The 25,239-nt window shown below is 47.7% G+C and overlaps 1 protein-coding gene across 2 annotated transcripts in view; it reads right to left on the reverse strand.

Moving 5' to 3' along the window:
• Positions 1–932: 932 nt before the first annotated feature.
• ALDH1A3 (aldehyde dehydrogenase 1 family member A3) overlaps positions 933–25,239 on the reverse strand; it is a 42,856-nt gene continuing 18,549 nt past the window's right edge. For both annotated transcript variants that reach the window (XM_027521405.1, XM_027521406.1), the window contains 6 exons: positions 24,688–24,790; positions 22,241–22,425; positions 12,977–13,141; positions 11,487–11,644; positions 10,598–10,672; positions 933–2,820 (listed from right to left, as the gene is read on the reverse strand). In XM_027521405.1, the coding sequence (XP_027377206.1) occupies positions 2,748–2,820; positions 10,598–10,672; positions 11,487–11,644; positions 12,977–13,141; positions 22,241–22,425; positions 24,688–24,790 (759 nt within the window). In that variant the 3' untranslated portion in view covers positions 933–2,747. The remainder of the gene's footprint in view (positions 2,821–10,597; positions 10,673–11,486; positions 11,645–12,976; positions 13,142–22,240; positions 22,426–24,687; positions 24,791–25,239) is intronic.

Raw genomic sequence — 25,239 nt, forward strand, 5'->3', positions numbered from 1 at the left:
GGCTAGGAGCAAGAACTTCAAAAGGGCTCAGCCTGCCATTGGGAGAAGCTTGGGTGTTTCAAAGGGTCCACTTTTAGAGAATGTGCCAACTTACTGTCCCCACCCCAAAAGGCACTGTACACACACACGCACACACACACACACCACAGCCACAGTGTATGTCCTCAAAATGGTTCCTGTCATGGTAGTGACAAACAAAGGAAATGCTGTTTTCCTTGAATTTTCTGCTCACATTTTGGTTGGGAAATGGAAGGTTTCTAAATGCATTCAAACATACACAAGGGCATAAATTAAGATGGATCTTATCCAAGGCTCCCTCAAGTTTTCTCTGAAGGGGTGGAACTTCGCCTCTACATGACCGAAATGAAATGGACTCAAAACGAGAGGCATGGTTGAACACGGTGGACCTAACCAAGTACAGAAATATTCTTCCTCTAACCTCAGTGTCAGTGTACGACTCAGTGATTGAGGCTTACTGGTCTGAAGCCTTAGAAACTCTGGATAATTTAAACACAAACACAGAGATCCTCAGAGAAAAAAATGACAAAAATGAATGCTTGTGCACACAGTTGCAGGATACAGTGTTTCCCTAAGTCCCCAAGCAACCTTCCCCACATTTTCCACACTCACATCCTCATCGCTTTATGATAAAAAGGGACTCAGTAAGCTCAAATGACAGCTTTAACTTCACCAACTAAGATGCAGAGCCTTTGAGGCCAAGCTTGCTGCCTCATCCACCCCCAAAACCATAAAAGTGAGTTTCACACTCAAGTCCTTAAACACAGGACTTGATTGATTGAGCAAATGTAATTTTATCCTTAAGTGATTGAAACCACTTTATTGTAAGTCACTTTGTACCCAAGTTCTAAGGAAGAGAAAGGTCAGTCACAGAATTAAAAGGGGTCTTCTGGTCTTTAAATGAAAAAACATAGTTTTTTTTTCAAATATCTGATTTTATTTTATAGTTATTGCATCGTTGGACACAATCTGCAATTAGGGTCAGAATTCCCAGGCCAATAGATTTTTTAAAACCATACCACAGGAGTAAACCTTAAAAGAACTGGAGTCTAATACTAGATAGATTTCCATTTCTAAATACAGTATATTACAGAAGGTTAAATACATCACCTCTGTTTACTTACAACTATAAAAAGATACATTAACTCTACCAATTATAAATAATGTAGCATCATATTAAAGGCATTATTGTACAATGAAAGAATAAGAACCCTCTAATGTATTACTATCAAGGTTAATGCCTTTAGTTACTTGAGATAAAATCCTGAAAATTCAGCATATGAAGTCAAATCCTGATTTAACAAGTTACTGGTAGTCTAAGTGATGTGTTGTTAATTGATTGAGAGAAGGTGAATTGCATATTGCATATTTCCAACAGGAATGATAACCTCACTTCACATAAGACTTTCTCTATACATAACACTGGTTTTGACATAGACCTCCATTTTATTATTCTCCCCCCCAACTTAATTCTCAAACATAACTTAATTCTCAAACGTAAGCACCATTAGAAAAGTACAAGTTAGTAATAGTAAAAGTATCTGAATAACACAATTGCAGTTTGGCTTTGTTTTTTTAAAGCTCCGTGGGACACTTTCAGTTTTCCAAGCTGAAACTTGGAATTGCACATCCTTTGGGTACACAAAGAGGAAAAAAACACTTTTCAACCTGTCAGTGCAGTGCTTAAGCCACTCTAGTAGCAGACCCAGTTCCTCCATGAAGTTCAGATGTTCTTTGTTAATTATCACTAATTAATATCAAAACAGGACTTCAAAAAACCAGAGCTGTATTACAACAGCAGTCTTTTCAGTTGTGTATGTCTTATTCATCTAAAATGTTGATAACCCAACTGGAGAAAAGGAAAACTATATAGGGTTATCATAAATCAATGCAAGTGGTAGAAATGCCTAACTGGGAAAAGCACATTATGGCTTTAATTAGTAAAATCTGGGACTTAATGATCCTAGAATCTGTACTGTCAGAGCACTGGGTCTTTAGCAGTGATGGGGACATTTGCGACATTTCCTGCCTTGATTAAGGTAGACCATGACATGCGTTAGATAAGCTCTTACAGTTGTTGATTTGGTCATATTCCAAAGGCTGTATTGGTTTTAAGCTGAGTCCCATGGTCAATGTCAAGATGCAGTCCTTGAAGACCATTCATACCAGGGCCTTCATGACCCTTCCATGCTACTTGCTTCCCCAAAGTCCCCCACATCAGATCCTCCCAACCTTGTTTTTAAAAAAAAAATTTTTTTTTAACTTAGTGCTATTCCTTCCTACTGAGTAGTCGGTGGGGCTTGTTCTGTGGGCAGGTAATCATGAGGAACCCGCAGGTAGAGTCCTGTTTGCAGAACGTACAGGGAATTTTTTCTCCAAATCCTTACTGGAGTTAGAGTCCACAGAACATTTTAAAGTGATGGCTCGATACTTCAAATACCACTTCCTGTTGACAGTGCCCTGAACCTCCTCACCGTCCCAGGGATCTGGGGGAAAGCAGAAAACAGAGATGGCCCTTAGTCCCACCCCAGGCAGGACTGCAATTTCACACACAGCATTTCTGTCAATAAAGAGGAATGTAAGAGGAAAACAAAAATCGTTCAAATCCAGCAGATTTAAAGTCTCCAGAAGAAACTATCCCAGGAAGGTCAGAATGTAGATTTTTCTTCAGTAAGTTTGATCAGCCACATTCAGTTGTCAGATGTTTGAAGAAGGAACCTGCTTCTCCTTCAGGAATCCTTGTCATCAAGTTTGATGGTGACAGTTTTCACTTCTGTGTATTCAGCCAGCGCATATTCACCTCTGTGATCACAGAAAAGAGTGAGATATAAAATGGCACTTAGCCACTCTGCATGAACTTCGTTCTAATGCTTCAAAGGCGAGTACTCTGTTGGGCAGTCTGGAGTCTGAGCAAAAGGCCAAAAAATGAGGATTTAATAGAGTCTAAGGGCTGTAAGACCATCAGTAAGTTTAAGTATCTGGATGCGTAACTGAAGGTTAAATGCCAAGTTTTGTGTGTGCGTGTGTGTGTGTGTGTGTGATGCTTTTGAAATATTCAGGACTAAGGATTTGCCTTCAAAGGATGAAGGGGATTTAAAACAAAGTGATGAATTCCCTGGATGGGCAGTGGGGGAGGGGGGCAAGAAGAGAGCCTGTGTGGTGAGGGATGGGCAAGCTGAGGAGTAGATGGATAACTTCTGCAGATTTATAACTTCTGTGGGCAATTTGGAGCTGCTGGAAGAGACAAGAGAGACAGAGGCCCAAAGCTATTGACTGGGCTGTGGCCAGAGCATCGGTGAGAGGCAGGGCTAGGAAGGACCTGGAGCTGGTCTTGAAGAGCACAGCTGGGGACCAGCTGTGAGAAGAATGAGGCCCGGGCAGGGACACGGACGTTAGCAGAGTGGACACGAGGGAGTCCACGGCCTCTGAGTCCATGTTTCTGATATGTGTCCCTTCCTGAAGTCCTGCAGAGCCCAGTAACCCGACTCAGGCTCCATGAATCATGCTTAGGGCCCCTTCCAAGAATTGAGAGGTGGCTTTGGATCAATTTAAAAGTCTCTGCAACCCTTGCTCTGCCATTATGTAAATAAGAATGTGTACCTGTTTAGGAAAAGAGGTAGCTGTTGAGGGGGCTACTGAGTCTCTGCCGCTAGAAACATGCAAGACAGAATCCCATCTCTTCCCTTAAACCAATGCTTTTCAAAGTGTGGCTCCCTGACCAGCAGATCAGCCTCACCTCAGAACTTGCTAGAAATGCAGAGGTTCAGGCCCCCCAGGCCTTCTGTGGGAAGCAGAATAATGCCCGCCTCAAGGTGTCCTCATCACAAGTCACTGAAGCTTCGAACATATCATATGATGAAGGGGAATTAGGGTTGCAGACAGAATTAAAATTGCTAGTTAGCTGACTTTAAAATAGGGAGTGTATCCTGAATTATCTGGGTGGACCCAGAGTAATCACAAGGACCCTTGAAGAAGGAAGAGGGAGACAGAAGAGATTCAGAGGACAGTGAAACTACAGAACAGCTTAGAGAAATGCAACGCCACTGGCTTTGAAATGAAGGAAGGGGCTGCCAGCCAAGGAATATGGGAGGGAGGCCCTGGAAGCTGGAGAAGGCAAGGAAATAGATTCTTTCCCTAGAGTCTCCAGGAAGGAATGTAGCCCTGCAGACATCTTGATTTTAGCTAAGGGAGAGCATGTCAGATTTTCAGCCTTCAGGGCCGTAAGATAATAAATTCATGTTGTTTAAGCTCCAGATTTTGTGATTATTTATTATAGCAGCAATAGAAAATTAATACATCTATTGAACCTAGGAGTGGGACCCAGAAATCTGTGTTTTAACAGCCAGAGGATTAACAAGTCATTGGGTTCTGATGCAGCTCAAGTTGGATAACTACAGCCTTGGATCTATGCCATCTAGGCAAGTTTTTTGTCTTCACTGAGCCTCAATATTATCATCTGTAAAATGGGAATACCATCACCTCCTTACAGTTAGAATTGATTCAAATAGAACAAATTTGCCTACTATGTGCTAGGTAAAAAGTAAATGGTAGAAAGGAATATTATTATTTTATTGCTAATGTGTCATTGAGATTCTTTGGTAGTGTCCTAAAACCAAATTCAAGGACCCATGATAATGGGTGAATTATTTTTTAATTCTTTTCTAAACACAATAAAACATAGAAGCCATATATAGAATGTTAAATCCAACTTTTACAGAGCAGAAAACTCCATTAAAAGCCCAAAGGCAAATTATAAACTGGAAAAAATTACATTTACAACACTGTGAGAAACAAGAGTGCTGTTTACCTTAAAGCACAAAGAAGTCTTACAAACCAATTTTTTTAAAAAATGGAAAAATCAACAAAAGATATGCAGTCAGTCTGCAGAAAAAAAAATAAAGATTACCAATAGGTGTAATTAAGGTGCTCAATCCCTTACCATTAAAGAAATGCAAACCAAAAGAGTGAGGGGCCTATTTTTCCTATGCCGGATACCTGATTTGGGGAATTTCTTCTGAAAACAATTTCCCACAAGTGCATAAGGACTGATGCACAGGAAGAATATCAGCAGGTTTGAGGCAGCAAAACTCCTTGGAAAAGCACCAAAGTTAGTCATGGGAGCCCACCAATGAAAAAGACAGCATAGCCAAAGCATATTCATAACAGCACAAGTATTTTCCTCTCAAATAATTTGAAAACAGAAAAAAGCCATGCACGTTTACATCCATTGTATGCATAGAAAATGTACAAAACCTTGAAATATGATAGATCTGATAGAGTGCCGGATGAACTATGGACGGACGTTCATGACATTGTACAGGAGACAGGGATTGAGACCATCCCCATGGAAAAGAAATGCAAAAAAGCAAAATGGCTGTCTGAGGAAGCCTTACAAATAGCTGTGAAAAGAAGAGAAGCAAAAAGCAAAAGAGAAAAGGAAAGATGCACCCATTTGAATGCAGAGTTCCAAAGAACAGCATGGAGAGATAAGAAAGCCTTCCTCAGTGATCAATGCAAATAAATAGAGGAAAACAATAGAATGGGAAAGACTAGAGATCTCTTCAAGAAAATCAGAGATACCAAGGGAACATTTCATGCAAAGATGGGCTCGATAAAGGACAGAAATGGTATGGACCTAACAGAAGCAGAAGATATTAAGAAGAGGTGGCAAGAATACACAGAAGAACTATACAAGAAAGATCATAATGACCCAGATAACCATGATGGTCTGATCACTCACCTAGAGCTAGACATCCTGGAGTCCAAAGTCAAGTGGGCCTTAGGAAGCATCACTATGAACAAAGCTAGTGGAGGTGATAGAATTCCAATTGAGCTATTTCAAATCCTGAAAGATGATGCTGTGAAAGTGCTGCACTCAATATGCCAGCAAATTTGGAAAACTCAGCAGTGGCCACAGGACTGGAAAAGGTCAGTTTCATTCCAATCCCAAAGAAAGGCAATGCCAAAGAATGCTCAAACTACCACACTATTGCACTCATCTCACATGCTAGTAAAGTAATGCTTAAAATTCTCTGAGCCAGGCTTCAGCAATACATGAACCGTGAAATTCCAGATGTTCAAGCTGGTTTTAGAAAAGGCAGAGGAACCAGAGATAAGATTGCCAACATCTGCTGGATCATTGAAAAAGCAAGAGAGTTCCAAAAAAAACCCATCTATTTCTGCTTTATTGACTATGCCAAAGCCTTTGACTGTGTGGATCACAATAAACTGTGGAAAATTCTGAAAGAGATAGGAATACCAGACCATGTGACCTGCCTCTTGAGAAACCTATATGCAGGTCAGGAAGCAACAGTTAGAACTGGACATGGAACAACAAACTGATTCCAAATAGGAAAAGGAGTACATCAAGGCTGTATATTGTCACCCTGCTTATTTAACTTATATGCAGAGTACATTATGAGAAATGCTGGGCTGGAGGAAGCAAAAGCTGGAATCAAGATTGCCGGGAGAAATATCAATAACCTCAGATATGCAGATGACACCACCCTTATGACAGAAAGTGAAGAAGAACTAAAGAGCCTCTTGATGAAAGTGAAAGAGGAGAGTGAAAAAGTTGGCTTAAAGCTCAACATTCAAAAATCTAAGATCATGGCATCTGGTCCCATCACTTCATGGCAGATAGATGGGGAAACAGTGGCTGACTGTAGTTTCTGGGGCTCCAAAATCAGATGGTGACTGCAGCCATGAAATTAAAAGACTCTTATTCTTTGGAAGGAAAGTTATGACCAACCTAGACAGCATATTAAAAAGCAGAGACGTTATTTTGTCAACAAAGGTCCGTCTAGTCAAGGCTATGGTTTTTCCAGTGGTCATGTATGGATGTGAGAGTTGGACTATAAAGAAAGCTGAGCACAGAATTGATGCTTTTGAACTGTGGTATTGGAGAAGACTCTTGAGAGTCCCTCGGACTGCAAGGAGATCCAACCAGTGCATCCTAAAGGAGGTCAGTCCTGGGTGTTCATTGGAAGGACTGATGTTGAAGCTGAAACCAGTATTTTGGCCACCTGATGCAAAGAGCTGACTCATTTGAAAAGACCCTGATGTTGGGAAAGATTGAGGGCAGGAGGAGAAGGGGACGACAGAGGATGAGATGGTTGGATGGCATCACCGACTCAATGGACATGAGTTTGGGTGGACTCCAGGAGTTGGTGATGGACAGGGAGGCCTGGCATGCTGCGATTCATGGGGTTGCAAAGAGTCGGACACGACTGAGTGACTGAACTGAACGGAACCTAGTGTTACAGTGTAAAAATCAAAGTAGTGAATTTGTCAGCTTCATAAAGAAAAGCAAACCAAGTGATGGAATCATGCTGAACCAGCACATAACGAGTAAGTCCAATATGAAATCACTCCTGTACGAGGAAGTGCAGGAAACATTTCATTCTTTTTATTCCTGCACTCACTGTAAAAGGAAGTGCAGGAACCACTTCATTCTTTCTATTCCTGCACTCACTGCCCTGCTCAAGTTTTTGTCACTTTTATTTGACCCACTGTGGCATTTCCTAAACTGCTTCTCACCCAGTTTTGACCACCTTGGGGCTCTAGACCATCCATAAGCCCAGTCTTTCTGCCACTGAACCTCACCAGAACACTGGGGCGCTGGTACTGCTGATTATAGAGTTCACCACTGTGTGCTCAGCACCCAGCATGTGCCCGGGGCATCAGAGGTACTCAGTAAATATATGCCAGTGAACAAAGAATGAATGCACAAAAGGAACACAATGGATGATGGAACAGTGGTTACTTCTAACAAACGAGATTGAGGGTCAAGGGAGGGGAGCCCTGACTTTCCACATGTCTCTACAGTGTGGAGTTTTTTTCCCTTACTGTATCGTAAAGCTAAACAAAGAACTAAGAAAAACAGCCAGGAGGAGGAGAAACTGCAGGCTTCGTTCCCAGATCTGCACAGGGGGAGACGTGAGGGGCCCGTGGGTGGCCAGCGGACAGCCTGCCGAGCCAGGAGTCTGGGGACGGGGAAAACCGTGGAATCCACCACATGGGGCTCCACATGGAAAAGGGGAACTTACTGCAATGTGAAGACATTAATTAGAGACAACTGAAAGTGGGGATTGGTTTTTGAGCCAGTTTCCGGGCTCCCTGTGGATTATGTAAAAGTACATTGTCAAAAGCTTTGGGAAAAATATATGCCAAGGGTCAAAAAAAACAGACATCCACAAAAGTCCCCGTTGCAGCTAATCAGCAGGGTGATACATGGACTGGGTGCAGCAGACACCGGGCCTGTCCCGCAGCGGACAGGCAGAACCACGGAGGAGGGGGGGATGCAGGCCAGGAGAGCAGGGACAGGACACCGGGCCTGTCCCACAGCAGACAGGCAGAACCACGGAGGAGGGGGGGATGCAGGCCAGGAGAGCAGGGACAGGACACCGGGCCTGTCCCGCAGCGGACAGGCAGAACCACGGAGGAGGGGGGGATGCAGGCCAGGAGAGCAGGGACAGGACACAGGGCCTGTCCCGCAGCGGACAGGCAGAACCACGGAGGAGGGGGGGATGCAGGCCAGGAGAGCAGGGACAGGACACCGGGCCTGTCCCGCAGCGGACAGGCAGAACCACGGAGGAGGGGGGGATGCAGGCCAGGAGAGCAGGGACAGGACACCGGGCCTGTCCCGCAGCGGACAGGCAGAACCACGGAGGAGGGGGGGATGCAGGCCAGGAGAGCAGGGACAGGACACCGGGCCTGTCCCGCAGCGGACAGGCAGAACCACGGAGGAGGGGGGGATGCAGGCCAGGAGAGCAGGGACAGGCAGAACCACGGAGGAGGGGGGGATGCAGGCCAGGAAAGCAGGGACAGGACACCGGGCCTGTCCCGCAGCGGACAGGCAGAACCACGGAGGAGGGGGGGATGCAGGCCAGGAAAGCAGGGACGGGACACCGGGCCTGTCCCGCAGCGGACAGGCAGAACCACGGAGGAGGGGGGGATGCAGGCCAGGAGAGCAGGGACAGGACACCGGGCCTGTCCCGCAGCGGACAGGCAGAACCACGGAGGAGGGGGGGATGCAGGCCAGGAGAGCAGGGACAGGACACCGGGCCTGTCCCGCAGCGGACAGGCAGAACCACGGAGGAGGGGGGGATGCAGGCCAGGAGAGCAGGGACAGGACACCGGGCCTGTCCCGCAGCGGACAGGCAGAACCACGGAGGAGGGGGGGATGCAGGCCAGGAAAGCAGGGACGGGACACCGGGCCTGTCCCGCAGCAGACAGGCAGAACCACGGAGGAGGGGGGGATGCAGGCCAGGAAAGCAGGGAGAGGACAGAGGGTAGGAGTCAGCTGCCTAGGATCAGGTGGGTCCCACACACCCTTCCTGCAGCTCTGACACCCAAGGACGCCTGCTCTGGGGACTGAAGTTTCTGCTGCGGGTGGAGGCTGTGCCTAGCCCCTAGAGGAGGCCTTGGGGGCTGCTGGCTGAGGCTTCAGCACAGAGGAGACAGATAAGGGGAGCCCAGGGAAACAAGGCTTTGCAGTGTGTGGGGTTTAAGAGTTCACCCTCAGGGGCTTCCCTGGTGGTTCAGGGATAGAAAGAAGCCACCTATCAAGGCAGGAGGCATAGGTTGCTTCCCCGGTCTGGGAAGATCCCACATGCCACAGAGCAACCAAGCCCAATGACACACTATTGAGCCTGTGCTCTAGAACCTTAATTACCGAAGGGCGTGCCCCGGAGCCTCATGCCCAAAGGAAGCCACTGCAGTCAGAAGCCGCACAGCACAACGAAGAGCAGCTCCCGCCAGCCGCCGCTAGAGAAAAGGCCATGCAGCAGTGAAGACCCATCACAGCTAATGAATAAGTGAGTACACAAATTAATAAAAAAAGAGTCCAGTCCCAGCTTTGTCACTTACTGGCAGTGTGACCTGGGAAGGCACAGGACTTCCCTGAGTTTTCTCATCTAAAAATAGGGATGGCAGCAGTACCCACCTGCGATGGACTGCACGTGTGTGTCTGCCTGAAATTTGCCGGCCCTTCATGTGAAGAAATCAGGAGGCGGGGCCTTTTATCTTGGGCCTGACACATTAGACCACAGCCTAGGCGGATGGGGCACGGCCTCCCAAAGGGCAAGACAGAAGGAAACCATGGAGGAGCGCGCAGTGTGACAGGCTGCTCTCAGCGTGCTGCAGGACCCCTCCAGGGAAACGCCCGAGACCCCAGGGTCTGTCCTGAGACCTTGCTAGTGGGCAGGAGGGCCACATTCTGACCACGGAGAGTGCCCATCCTCCCTGCCTCGGGCTTTCCCAGCCCTGCCCTGTCCTCATGCGGAGGTTCAAGCACCTGCTGCTGCACAGCTCCAATGGGCTGGGTGCTGGGGGTTGCTGAGGCTGGGGGTCAGTCCTGGGGCAGGACGGTGCAGGTGGGGCAGGGAGAGAGGGGCAGAAGACAGGGGGTCAGCCCAGCCCAGAGGGAAAGGACCACCAGCCTGCGGGTACAGCTGACCCAGGCTGGCACACACGAGCACAGGGCAGGGCTCTGGACCAAGCACCCGCAACTACCCTGTGGACCTAGTGAGTCTTCCATCTGCCCTGCGGACAGGCGTGCAGTGACAAGAACACTTACAGTTCTCTGCCGTTCCCTGACATTTTGAAGCCACCAAACGGAGCCTGTGCATAGATGGCATTGTAGCAGTTGATCCTGGAAAGAGAAGAGAGAGACGCTCGTGGTCACCGGGAGAGGACTGGGCGGGCCCTTGAGTGCTGTGGGCACTAGGTGCCAGGTGCAGAGCATTGCCGAAGCGATGGTCTGTGTCCAGGTTTTATACCAGGAAAGTTGTGTTTTCAATCTCTGCCTTCTTGCTCTCACCACCAGAAACTAAAGTTTGAATATTGTTAAGTATAAATCTCTCACAGGGGTAGGAAGGAAATGACAAGGGGAGAAAAAGAAGCGAATTTTGCTGAGGGAATAAGAATCAGCTCTGAAAAGAGACAGGATTCATTTCAAAGTTCTCCTGCTTCTTGGCCTCCAATTCACATTTATCTTCTAAGATTATCTTTAAAATGAGGATAGTGTCATCAGCAGATGAAAGAGAGACTTTCATCCATACTTTGCACAAGAACATGTGCTGCTCTTAGAATATAAAGGGGAGGTCCAACGCAGTGGTCAAGAGCACCGGCTTCATCAGAGCTGAATGGCTGGCTCTGAGCTCTGCTCTGCCGTGTGCTGGCTGTGTGACCCCGGACAAGTCACTCAGTCTCTCTGCATCTCGAGTCCCTCAGCTGTGAGAAGAGATGATGACACCATCCTGCTCAGAAGGTGGTCACAAGGAGGGGGCAACATGCTCAGACGTGTGTGGTGCATAACGCAAGTCGGAAAGCTCTCTGCTCACAGAAGGGTAAGGAGACTGGCTGGCCAGCAGCTCGGGGGCTGGGCACTCACGCTTTACTTACCAGAAGGGTAAGGAGACTGGCTGGCCAGCAGCTCAGGGGCTGGGCACTCACGCTTTACTTACCAAACAGTTCCAGACTCTAACGCGGAGGCCAGCTTCAGTGCTTTATCGAGGTTTTTTGTGAACACAGCTGCCGTGAGTCCATATTCAAGGCTGTTTGCTCTTTTGATCACTTCTTCAATATTTTTGAACTTCAGTATTGGTTGCACTGGTCCAAAAATCTATGATTAATTGGAAGGATGGCAATGAGAGGCTGCGGAGTGAAGCGTGTGTGCCCTGAGCAGGCACCTCCTTCATGTATGCTCTTTTCACACACCCAGTGCTCACACCCATGGGAGAGAGTGAAGGACAGCACTCAAGCATTCTTTTTAGCTGTGCGATGGTTGAAATCTGAAGGAAAAGACTGAACTAAACAAAAGTAAAAAATAACCACCAAAATACTATGTTGGGTGGAAGCCCTCTCACTGTGGTCAGGGCATCTAGAGGTCCCAGCCTCAGAGGAGCCTCTGTGTGTTGGGACGCACAAACAACTCTGAAAGTCATCCCTGGAAAGTTACTGTGAAGGGTGTTTGCAGGCACAGACTATGGGCCGTGGCCTCTGTGCTGTGTGTTCTATCAAGGAAGATGCCCTGAAATGTTTCCCTAATAATTCCCAGGGGAAGGAATGAGGCTGTGTTCCTCACCATCTGCAACACAGCAAATAAAAGGAAAGAGTTACGAACATTCAGAGGTAATTTTGAAAGGAGCCTGTAATGGATTCAGTGTTCAGCACCACAGCTCAGGAGGACAGTGTCAGCCTGCCAAAATACCTCCCCGGTTCCCAATGAGCTTCTCTCACAGAGGTTAAACAGCTGAGTCTCATGCCATCACAGTACAGTTAGTAACTCCCCCAAATCTCAAGGAGAATGTGTATAAACAGCTCATCCCAGCAAGACTCTGGCAGTGATTCCCTCTTTCATGTGCCCCCCAAAATGCCACAGCCTGGAGGCCGAGCACCTGGGACCCAGGTGGGAACCACTTCCAGCTAGCTTAACAGTGGCCCCGAAAGACAGAATTACACTCTTACGGGAGTTACCCTAATTTCCACCACTCCAAGGATGCCCACGATGGACAACTTCTAAGAGACTTCTAGTCAGGACAGGTCTTTGGGATGAACAGTTGCCATTTAGGTTTGGTCTGGTGGAGTGAATGAGGCTTTGGGCCCTGAATCCCTGGCTCAGTTTCTGGTAAGAGCACAGGCTCTCCACCCGCAGCTAACCTGAGGACACGTCAGAGCACAGAAGAGGGACTGTTGTTCCCAGAGAGGATGAGCAAAGCATGGAAGTGGGGGTCAGGACAAGCTCTACACAGTTCATGGGTCCCAGGGCAGGACGACCGCCCAGAGGACTCCAAAGGAGAGGGAAAAGACCTCAGAGCAAGGAAAACACTCCCTTCCCAAAGGCTTCAGGGATCCCTTGGCCCTGGAGAAGGCTCTTTTTGAAAGGCCCAGCCCCTTTCCCCGCTCCCAGGGCCCCAGCTCGCATAGGACATGGTTTTCCTCACAGCCTGCTGACCTCCTCTTTGGCAATCCGCATGGTGTCCGTAACTTCTGAGAAGACGGTGGGTTTGATGAAGAGCCCCCTGTCTTCCATGGCGGAGCCCCCACATTCCAGCTTGGCTCCCTCCTTCTTTCCGCTCTCGATCAGATCGAGGATTTTGTCGAACTGCTTCTGGTCAATCTGTAAAACAGAGAGAAGTAAGCTTGGCTTCTTTCTGGATGCTGGCTGCCAGCGTATGTGTCCAACAGCCTCCTATGTGGTGGCTGACCTCATTATGTTCTAGCCAAGACAAAATTCATGGACCAGATGTGCCTTGTATGCAAATGTAGCTCCAATGCACAAATCTAGGTTCTCTGGGGCAGGGGAGAGATGGGCTGTTCTCATCCTCTCCAGGTATGAGTGTATTCATACATCTGACCCCCTCCATGGGTGCTGTGTGCTTAGTCGCTCAGTCAAGTCCAACTGGACTTGCGACCCCCTGGACTGCAGCCTGCTAGACGCCCTTGTCCATGGGACTTTCCAGACAAGAATACTGAAGTGGGTTGCCATTTCCTTCTCCAGGGGATTTCCCCAACCCAGGGATCGAACCCACATTTCCTGTGTCTCCTACATTGCAGGCGGATTCTCTACCCACTTAGCCATCAGGGAAGCCATGCTCTTAAGCAAATCCATGGGTGAAACAAAATCTGAAGTGGTCATATTCTTGGTTCTAACTCTTGAATCTCTCTAGGGTTGTCAGATTTAGCAAATAAAACCACAGGATACCCAATTAAATATGAATTCCTAAAAAAAACAAGAAACAATTTTTAAAGTATAAGCAAATCCCAAACAATATTTGGGAGATACTTATGCTAAAAATGTATCCACTGTTTATCTGAACTGGGTTGTCATTGCTTAGTTGCTAAGTTGTGTCTGACTGTTTGTGACCCCATGGATTGCAGCATGCCAGGCTTCCCTGTCCTTCACCATCTCCCAGAGTTTGCTCAAACTCATGTCCATTGAATCGGTGATGCCATCCAACCATCTCACCGTCTGTTGCCCCCTTGTCCTCCTGCCCTCAATCTATCCCAGCATCAGGGTCTTTTCCTATGAGTTGGCTTTTTGCATCAGGTGGCCAAATATTGGAGCCTAAGCTTCAGCATTTGAACTAGTTGCCTTGTATTTTATCTGGCAAAACTGCACACTGCTCCTAGGGCACCACAGATCAGAGTGTAACACTTACTGGAATTCTCCATCCACAGGGCAGAGAAGTGAGAAATAATGCTGACGACCTTACTCATCACCCGTGGATACAAAATAGAGGCTCAAGGGGGTAGACAGGCTGCTCCTGGTTGGCGGGGAGCCAGCTCATCAGAAGAGCTCTACTTTCTGCCACTTTGATTAAGGGGTCTCCTCGGCTGGAGGGTACCCTATAAATATCCAGCTTGTGGATGCTATACTCAACCAGCTGGCAAAGGGCACCTCTCTGGGAGACTCAAGGTGGGGAAGTGCTCTCCCCACTCAAAATGGTCCTTCTTACCAAGTCCATGGGAATCTTGTTCTTACCATGACTCTGTTGTAAATCCCTTTCGCTCTGGCTGGGAGAGACAGAGTTTTGTTAGACAGGTTTGCTGTAGCTGTGAGTTTCAGGTAAAAAAGTGGCTCAAATTAAGCAAATTTGAATAAAAAAATAAGCAAACCTAAGGAGAAAAGGAAAGATGTACCCATCTGAATGCAGAGTTCCAAAGAACAGCAAGGAGAGACAAGAAAGCCTTCCTCAGCGATCAATGCAAAGAAATAGAGGAAAACAATAGAATGGGAAAGACCAGAGATCTCTTCAAGAAAATTAGAGATACCAAGGGAACACTTCATGCAAAGATGGGCTCAATAAAGGACAGAAATGGTATGGACCTAACAGAAGCAGAAGATATTAAGAAGAGGTGGCAAGAATACACAGAAGAACTGTACAAAAAAGATCATAATTCCCAGATAACCATGATGGTCTGATCACTTACCTAGAGCTAGACATCCTGGAGTTCAAAGTCAAGGGGGCCTTAGGAAGTATCACTATGAACAAAGCTAATGGAGGAGATGGAATTCCAGCTGAGCTATTTCAAATCCTCAAAGATGATGCTGTGAAAGTGCTGCATTCAATATGCCATCTAATTTGGAAAACAGCAGTGGCCACAGGACTGCAAAAGGTCAGTTTTCATTCCAATCCCAAAGAATGTTCAAACTACCTCACAATTGTACTCATCTCACATGCTAGAAAAGCAATACTCAAGTTCTCCAAGTGAGACTTCCACAGTATGTGAACTGAGAACTTCCAGATGTTCAAGCTGGATTTAGAAAAGGCAGAGGAATGAGAGATCAAATTGCCAACATCTGTTGGATCATTGAAAAAGCAAGAGAATTCAAAAACACATCTACTTCTGCTTCATTGACTACTCTAAAGCCTTTAACCGTGTGGATCACAACAAACTGTTGAAAATTCTTCAAGAGATGGGACTACCAGACCACCTTACCTGCCTTCTGAGTAACCTGTATGCAGTTCAAGAAGTCACAGTTAGAACCTGACATGGAACAATGGACCGCTTCCAAATTGGGAAAGGAATACATCAAGGCTGTATATTGTCACCCTGCTTATTTATTCTATCCTGAGTACATCATGTGAAATGCCGGGCTGGATAAAGCACAAGCTGGAATCAAGATTGCCAGGAGAAATATCAATAACCTCAGATATGCAGGTGACACCACCCTTATGGCAGAAAGTGAAGAGGAACTAAAGAGCTTCTTGATGAAAGTGAAAGAAGAGAGTGAAAAAACTGGCTTAAACTCAACATTCAGAAAACTAAGATCATGGCATCTGGTCCCATCACTTCATGGCAAATAACAGGAAACAATGGAAACAGTGACAGACTATTTTCTTGGGTTCTGAAATCACTGCAGATGGTGACTGCAGCCATGTAAATAAAAGACACTTTCTCCTTAGAAGAAAAGCTATGACAAACCCATAATACATATTAAAAAGCAGAGACACTATTTTATCAACAAAGATCTATCTAGTCAAAGCTATGGTTTTTCCAGTAGTCACATATGAATGTGAGAGTTGGACCATAAAGAGAGCTGAGTACCAAAAAATTGATGCTTTTGAACTGTGGTGCTGGAGAAGACTGTTGAGAGTCCCTTGGACTGCAAGGAGATCAAACCAGTCAATCCTAAAGGAAACTGGTCCTGAATATTCATTGGAAGGACTGATGAAGTTGAAACTCCAATACTTTGGCCACCTGATGTGACGAACTGACTCATTGGAAAAGACCCTGATGTTTGGAAAGACTGAAGGTAGGAGAAGAAGGGGATGACAGAGGATAAGATGGTTGGATGGCATCACCAACTTGATGGACATGAGTTTGACCAAGCTCCGGGAGTTGGTGATGGACAGGGAGGCTTGGTGTGCTCCAGTCCATGGGGTCGCAAAGACTTGGATATGACTGAGCGACAATGCAAAGAAATAGAGGAAAACAACAGAATGGGAAAGACTAGAGATCTCTTCAAGAAAATTAGAGATACCAAGGGAACATTTCATGCAAAGAAGGAGTTCAATAAAGGACAGAAATGGTATGGACCTAACAGAAGCAGAAGATATTAAGAAGAGGTGGCAAGAATACACAGAAGAACTGTACAAAAAAGATCTTCATGACCAAGATAATCACAATGGTGTGATCACTCACCTAGAGCTAGAAATCCTGGAACGTAAAGTCAAGTGGGCCTTAGAAAGCATCACTACGAACAAAGCTAGTAGAGGTGATGGAGTTCAAGTTGAGCTATTTCAAATCCTGAAAGATGATGCTTTGAAAGTGCTGCACTCAATATGCCAGCAAATTGGGAAAACTCAGCAGTGGCCACAGGACTGGAAAAGGTCAGTTTTCATTCCAATCCCAAAGAAAGACAATGCCAAAGGATGCTCCAACTACCACACAATTGCACTCATCTTACACGCTAGTAAAGTAATGCTCAATATTCTCCAAGCCAGGCTTTAGCAATACGTGAATCGTGAACTTCCTGATGTTCAAGCTGGTTTTAGAAAAGGCAGAGGAACCAGAGATAAGATTGCCACCATCTGCTGGATCATGGAAAAAGCAAGAGAGTTCCAGAAAAACATCTATTTCTGCTTTATTGACTATGCCGAAGCCTTTGACTGTGTGGATCACAATAAACTGTGGAAAATTCTGAAACAGATGGGAATCCAAGACCACCTGACCTGCCTCTTGAGATACTTATATGCAGGTCAGGAAGCCACAGTTAGAACTGGACATGGAACAACAAACTGGTTCCAAATAGGAAAAGGAGTACATCAAGGCTGTATATTGTCACTCTGCTTATTTAACTTATATGCAGAGTACATTATGAGAAATGCTGGGCTGGAAGAAGCACAAGCTGGAATCAAGATTGCCAACAGAAATATCAATAACCTAAGATATGCAGATGACACCACCCTTATGGCAGAAAGTGAAGAGGAACTAAAAAGTCTCTTGATGAAAGTGAAAGAGGAGAGTTGAAAAGTTGGCTTAAAGCTCAACATTCAGAAAACTAAGATCATGGCATCTGGTCCCATCGCTTCATGGAAAATAGATGGGGAAACAGTGGAAACAGTGTCAGACTTTATTTTTTGGGGTTCCAAAATCACTGCAGATGGTGATTGCAGCCATGAAATTAAAAGACGCTTACTCCTTGGAAGGAAAGTTATGACCAACCTAGATGGCATAATCAAAAGCAGAGATATTACTTTGCCAACAAAGGTCTGTCTAGTCAAGGCTATGGTTTTTCCAGTAGTTATGTATGGATGTGAGAGTTGGAGTGTGAAGAAAGCTGAGCACAGAAGAATTGATGCTTTTGAACTGTGGTGTTGGAGAAGACTCTTGAGGGTCCGTTGGACTGCAAGGAGTTCCAACCAGTCCATTCTAAAGGAGATTGGTCCTGGGTGTTCTTTGGAAGGAATGATGCTAAAGCTGAAACTCCAGTACTTTGGCCACCTCATGTGAAGAGTTGACTCATTGGAAAAGACTCTGATGCTGGGAGGGACTGGGGGCAGGAAAAGAAGGGGATGACAGAGGATGAGATGGCTGGATGGCATCACTGGCTCAATGGACGTGAGTTTGAGTGATGGACAGGGAGGCCTGGTGTGCTGCAATTCATGGAGTTGCAAAGAGTCGGACATGACTGAGTGACTGAACTGAACTGAACTGAATTGAGCGACTGAACTGAACTGAATGGTGCATTGGGATGACTCTGTCCCTGAGGCACAGGTTGGCTTTCTTTGAAAGAGTGGGCACAAACCATGCAAGCCCCTTTACCAGTCATCTCATGAAATGTGGATTCAGTGTTAAAATACCAACATGATCCATACCTCACACTTTGTACTAGGATAGATTCCAAATAGATCAAAGACTTAATCATGAAAGGTGAAGTCATAAAAAGTCTTCAAATTCTCTCACGTGGGAGAATGCCTTGGTGAAACAGGAGTGCTGATGGCCTTTCTATGACTTGAAATGCAGAAGCCAAGAAGGAAAGATTAATAATCTTGAGTAAGTAAAAAAGGAAGGCAAAAGCATCATAAGCAAAGTCAGAGGGCAAAACAGCAAACTGGAAAAAACTGACAAGTCACATAATAGATAAAGCTAATCTCTCTAGGATGCAAAGAATTCTTATAAGTGACAAAAAATGATCAGCAGTACAAGTTAAAAATATGCAAAGCACTGGCATGGTTGATAGAAAAGGAAACATAAATGACCTTTAGATATAATACTAACATGTTCCTCTTTACTCTTATAAGAGATATGCCATGCTGTGCGCTGTTCTGTGCTGTGCTCAGTAGCTCAGTCGCGTCCGACTCTTTGAGACACCATAAACTGTAGCCCACCAGGCTCCTCTGTCCATGGACTTTCTCCAGGCAAGAATACTGGAGTGGGTTGCCATGCCCTCCTCCAGGGATCTTCTCATCCCAGGGATTGAACCTAGGTCTCCTACATTGCAGGCAAGTTCTTTACCAGCTGAGCTACCCGGGAAGCCCATAAGAGATATATGTACATTAAAAACAAATGAGATATCATTTTGAACTATCAGATGGGCAAAACCCCACACGTATTCTGTTAGTAAGGCTGGAGAAACAGGCAGGCTCATGCAAGGTTGGTGGGAGCACGAGTTGGTTCACCCTTTTGGAAGGTAAATTGGTGACACTTATAGAAATTACAAATGTTCCCTCACTCAGCAATCCCACTTGGGCAGTTTGTCCTGTGGATTTCCTTGCACACATGCAGAATGACATACTCCGCAGTGCTGTATGTGATTGCACACACCCACAGACTTATCAGTACATGTTTCTAAAATTTTGTTGGATTCATACAGTGGAATTCTATGTACTTATAGAAAAGAACAAGGCAGGTTCCTATGATTTGCCATGGCACAGAAGGCTCTTCAAGTTTCTTGTTAGTGGATAAAAATCAAGGTGCAAAACAATATTGTGTACAGGTATCTGGGGTAAAAACAGGGGAGACCAGAATTCATATTACATTCTTGTATACATACTCAATTTTGGTTGTATATACAAAAATTCTGAGACTTTTCACCTAAGAACTAAGTACACAGGATACCCATGGAGGGAAGCGTAATAACCATGTCTATGAATGAATGGAAGGGAGCTTTCTCACTATTGACCTTTATATGTATTTTGGCTTTTGACCAAGTGTATGTGTATGCGTGCTCAGATGTGTCTGACTCTGTGATCCCATGGACTGTAACCTGCCAGGCTCCTCTGTCCATGGGACTTTCCAGGCAAGAATACTGGAGTGGGTTGCCATTTCTTCCTCCAGGGGATCTTCCTGATCCAGGGATCAAATCCATGTTTCCTATGTCTCTTGCATTGGCAGGGAGATTCTTTTCCACTCTGCCACCTGGTAAGCCCCCCATGTGTATGTACGGCCATCTCAAAAAGTAATTCAAATTACAACAGGCCTGGTAATCTGGTAATTTCTCTCTGGATGAACCAAGTCTTGGGTTAAAAGCCAGGATTGCTCTTTCCTCCTCTTCGGAGACCAAGAGATTTGTGGGGCTTCAGCAAACTACAGATCTTCAGTGGCCGCTGACCATGTTCTGCCTCCAAGACCATCTATCCTGCAGCCAGCACTAGGTCTCCCTGGAAACTCTACCCATCCAGATTGACTCTCCCTGGTCAGTCTGTGTGAATACGTTGTTTAAATCTAATAATCCTCCATGAATGTCAGCTTCCGTCTCACAGTGCAGGAGAAGAACCTGCTATGAAGTGAGGGCTGTGCCAGAGCCCACCAGAGATAGAGAAGCAGGGCCCAAGGGTAGCCAAGGCAGCGAGCAGCTCTGCCGGGAGGACTTGGGACCCTGCCCTGCACCAGGTGGCCTGTGTGAGTCCGTGCATCTCTTTGCTCGGTTGCCAAATAAACTTGAATAATTTTGGAGCATGCCGGCTGCCTGTAGTGGACCCTGAGCTGGTCAGCTAGTTGTTTTACTAGCATGAGATAGACAGGACTATTTAGACAGCTGTAAATCCTCTAAGAGTAAAATCTTATTAACGTAGATGAAAAAGCACTTTGGGAGGAAAAAAAAAAAAAAACTCAGCAGCATCCCTAAATAATACGCTGAAGTTAGATGGCTTAAGGGAGTTTTCAATAGGACTTTCAGCAGCATCAAAAGCACTGATGAAATCAATACCACTCCGCTCTCTTGGAAGAGATTTGTATATCTGGCTTCAGAAGTCAAGCCTGAAACCTTGGAAAGAGACTTACGAATAATGATGGGGTAAAAGGGATTCCTTAGGATGGATCAGCTCACATATTTCCCACGGATTCTGGATTAGCTTCACAATCACAGCAGATTCGATAATGACTTGTGGCCATGTCTGTATGCAGACCTGAAATCCAACCAAGGCCACTGGACTTTGTCTCACTGGCCACTACTAGGTTGGGGGTTGAGGCCTGACAGGAAGCGGAGCGTTGGCCACAAGTAGAGATATTTCTCTTCACCAGGATCACGTGGCACCAGAGCCACAGCATGTGGGCTGGGCCAAGGCAGAGGTGGGCGCTGCGGCCAGACACACACCTTTTCCACGTGGTCCTCCCCACTCCCCAGCCAAGGCTTCCCCCCCAAGGATGGTCAAGCAAGACCTAACTGATGTGGCTTGAAGTCACGTACATTCACTTCCACCTAGCTTAGGAAGCCTGCTGTTTATTGCCTCTCCCCTTAAAGAATAAAAACTTATTAGATGCCTTGAAATTTCCTTAATATGCATCAATAGCTCTGTCTTCCAGATGAGGAAACTGAGGTTTGGCAGGAGCCTGTGGTTTTCACAAAATTCCAGAGCCCAACTTGTCCTCAGTTCCACGGCTTCCCGTGGAAGCACACAGGGCCAACGCAGTGGGTGAGTCGCTAGTTCCTGGGACAGACGCAAATGGGTGAGTCCTGACATGTGATTTGAAACTTCCTGGCTGGAGCAGGACTTTGGCTACAAGTAAAGTGGGTTGCTGTTGAGCTCCATTTCAATAATTCATGTGATGGTTAGGCTGTCCTCTTTTAAATATTTATCCGTCTGCTGCCCTGCACAGTTAGAAAGTGATACAGGATGTGCCCTCTTCCTGAGGTTATTAAACCTCGGCGTTATGATCATTTTCATCCTGTTGTTAGCTTCGCAAACCAGGCTGCCAGAGAAATGTTCCTGCTGTTCAGAGATGTAGCCCGATCCTCTGAGCCTCTCTGCTGGGATTCTGATGGTCACCTCGTCCTGTAACTCCCATGGGCTGGGAGACCGCTAGGCCTCTGACTCCAGGTGCCACTTCCACCTGCACTCTGCTGCCTTTCAGCCAGGCTTCTAACTCGCTTCTGCAGAGAGGCCAGCTAAGCAAGCAGCCTCTGCCTGCGGCTCTCTCCTGGGGACACTGCGGCTCAGAGAAGAGGTGCCTCTGGCTGGGGGGTGCAGGCACACGGGCTTCTGAACCAGGAATGCCTCCCTTCTGCCAAGGCCCAGAGCTCAGTATTACCTGCCGTGAAGAGTCGAGTGTCTGCGTGTCCACTCTGATTTCATAACCCTACCAAGGCCTGACAGGACTGAACTGTCAGTCAGCATTGGAACAACAGCCCTCAGTGGGCAGGCAAGCGGGTAACGGAGCCCTTGCTTCAAGAAGGACCCTGAAGCCAGGGAACAGCTGAGCTGCGCAGGGCCAGAGCCCTGCTTGCTTAACCCCCCAACTTGCACTTAGGACGTGACGCCTCAGTTACCTGGGGCCCCTGTTCGGTCCTGACGTCAAAGGGGTCTCCAACCGGCCGCTTCTTGGCATACTCCACGCTCCGCCTGACAAACTCGTCATAGACCTGCTCCTCCACGAACACCCTGGAGGCGGCCGTGCAGCACTGGCCTTGGTTGAAGAACACTCCCTGATGGGCGCACTCCACCGCCAAGCTCACTGCAGGGAGGGGCGGCGGGGAGAGGAAGCGATTAAGTCGTTAGGGCTGGACGGGCGACAGCTGCAGCTCTAATTGCCCACACGGGAAAACAGGCCTCGGGATGGCTGCGGTGCAGAAATTAATTTTGCTCAGCATTTCCCCAAAGCAGAGGATGGGAAAGGGGGTTTTCGGGTCCACAGAGTTCTGGGTTAAATAGGTCCCTGACTGCTGGATGTCTCAGCATTTTTACTGTGCTAATGAGCACGGAGACTGTTCATATCCCCATCTCCCTTGCCCACGGATCCCTCCCCTTCCTTTTCTGGGGACTAGTGATGTATAAAATAACCTTTTGTAAGTATTGATGTTGACCAGTTGGTGAGAATTTTTCAAGGGGCCGAAATTTTCCACCTTGAGTGACAAGGGGGAGCTTATGAAAGGAACACAACACTACGCGTGACTTAAAAGGGTTTAAAAAATGTATTGATTCTGCCTGATGAAGGCTGGATCTGCACTGTAGAGCTACACTGAAATAAAACCAGGTACTCAAGCTGAACTAGCAGGGTGCTCAGGGAGAGAGGCCACTGACATCCACTGAGGGGCTTCTACAGCCCACCTGCCCGCCCCCCAAATCCAGGGCAGCTTCGCTTCGCATAAAGCAAGAGCCAGGCCCCCCTGGACGTGGGTGGAGGTTCCACGTCAGCCAGCACTGCTCTCCGGGCAGCTCTGAGGAAGGCTGCTCTGGGCTTTAAGAGCCGTCGTTACCCAGCAAGGGCTTCTGTGTCAGTCACTGTCACAGCAGGACAGCGTCACAAGGTTCTGTCTCTGCCTGCACCCCACCTCCTCCTAGGCAGCTTCAAACTACCCCTGCTCCAAAACAGCTCATTTACTTCCTGACAGCACCCAGAGGCGGGCAGCTGCCGTGTTGGGAGACGGTGGCATGTTACTGTTGATACTACGCCTGGGATGCCAGCTATGCCAGGATTGAATTTTGTGGATGGGCACTGCCCAGCCGAGGAACAGGAGATGGGTGTTTATGACCCTTGTCAAGCCAACACTCAGACAGGAGTCCGTGTTTCTGCTGCAGGCTTCCCGGTTGGGAGGGAAGAGAGTGCGCTGATGGGCAGAAGGGGCGCCCAGGTCTGGAGTCAAAGGAGGGCACAACAGGAGTCCTGCTCTCTGAGACCGGAGCTTCAAGCTCCACATGTGGGTCACAGTGGGGCAGCACCCAGGACTGCCCCACGTGGCTGTACAGACCATTAGCAACACTGGTCCTACTTCCCATAGGAAGCTGCAAACCAGGCGAAAACGAGCAGTCCATCTTCACACCCAGCTCCCCTTCCTTTGGGGGTGCTTGAGTCCTCGCCCAGTCCTCTCCCTCGCCGGGAGCCCACCGCGAGGAGGAGAACTGCTACCAGTGATCTACACCTGGGCCAGAAACGACGCTAGGGTCACTTCTTCTTGGGGAATTGTGCAATTCCAACCCTATCTGACCATGGAATGGGAGGCTTCGGACTGCTTGAAAGGCATCCCAGGCACCAGTGGACAGGCACGGAGGTGCTCATCAAGGCAAAGGCGTTTTAGTGTCCTTGAGAAATCACACCTTGGGCAGCTGACCCTGCCAGCAGGTCAGCCACGGCCCATCGTGGCCCTTTCTTCCCTCTTCTGGACACGGCAACCCAGAATAGTGCTTACTTTAATGTTGTATTGTGAGACACAAGCTTCTGGACAGGCAGGCTTTCCCAGGGAAGAGGCAGTCAAGGGAAAGACAGCACCCAGGCCAGCAGGATACTCCCGAGGGCCCCTGCCACGGGCCTCTGATTTGTCAGGTTTGAGACAAAGAAGAAAGGAACCCCTCAAGTCTTCCAGAGCCGGCAAGCAGTGCAGGAAGCACTGAGTTAGAGGGCAGAGTGATGAATGCCTGTGGGGGTGCCCGTCCCCTCCTCCTGACCTCCCCTCCCCCCACACACAGGGGCTCTGAAGAAGACCCAGACCCACTTGACACGGCCCCAGCTCTGCAGGGACAGGGAAGGAAAACTCAGCCTCGAAGGGCAGAAACAGGCGGCCCTCGTGGCTATACATTTTTACACATTCCCACCGCCAGTGAAGCTGGCCTTTGGGTCTCTATCTGCCTGTTATTTACAGTGTGATGACCCGAGGTGGAGAAACGTCCCCGCGAAGCGTGTGCCTGTTTCCCTCAACTGGTTCTGACTCAGGCAAGGAAGTGAGGAGAAAGCTGTGGACCAAGTGAAGCCTCTGCGACTCCGGGAAGTGGGGAGACTCACAGTCAGCATCAGCACACACGATGCAGGGGTTTTTCCCACCAAGCTCCAGCGTCACCCTCTTCAGGTTGCTGTGGGAGGCCGCCTCCTTAACCAGCTTCCCAACCTTCGGGATAAAAACCAGACAGGAGAAGCCTCAGACAGAGCTGAAGTGGCGGGACGATCTGAGCAGGCCCTGGGCCGTGGTGCTGCCCCCTCCGTGCCCTGGGCTCTCGCAGCGTGTCCTCCTGGACCCGACCGTGACCCGGCTGGAATCCAGGCTCTGAGCAGCTCCCTGCAGGAGTGGGCTGGAGCCTCGCAGGCCCATGGCTCGCCCACGGCCACCCACGGTGAGCAGCTGAGCTGACCTCGCCTGCCGCCTACCGCCAGCAACAGCTGGTCTTGCCTGAGGGACTGAGGGGTGGCCGCTCTGCGCGGCCCTTTGGTCTGATCTGAGGAACCTCCAAGGGCTAGAGAAACGGGGGACCTGATCTGCAGGACGGGAAGGTGCCCATCCTCTGGAAATGCACCCCACGACCGGGTGCCCCGGGAGGAGGGAGAGAACGGCTTCTCCGT

This window comes from Bos indicus x Bos taurus, chromosome 21 (genome assembly GCF_003369695.1).
Source record: "Bos indicus x Bos taurus breed Angus x Brahman F1 hybrid chromosome 21, Bos_hybrid_MaternalHap_v2.0, whole genome shotgun sequence".
In the NCBI taxonomy this organism is placed as follows: Eukaryota; Metazoa; Chordata; class Mammalia; order Artiodactyla; family Bovidae; genus Bos; species Bos indicus x Bos taurus.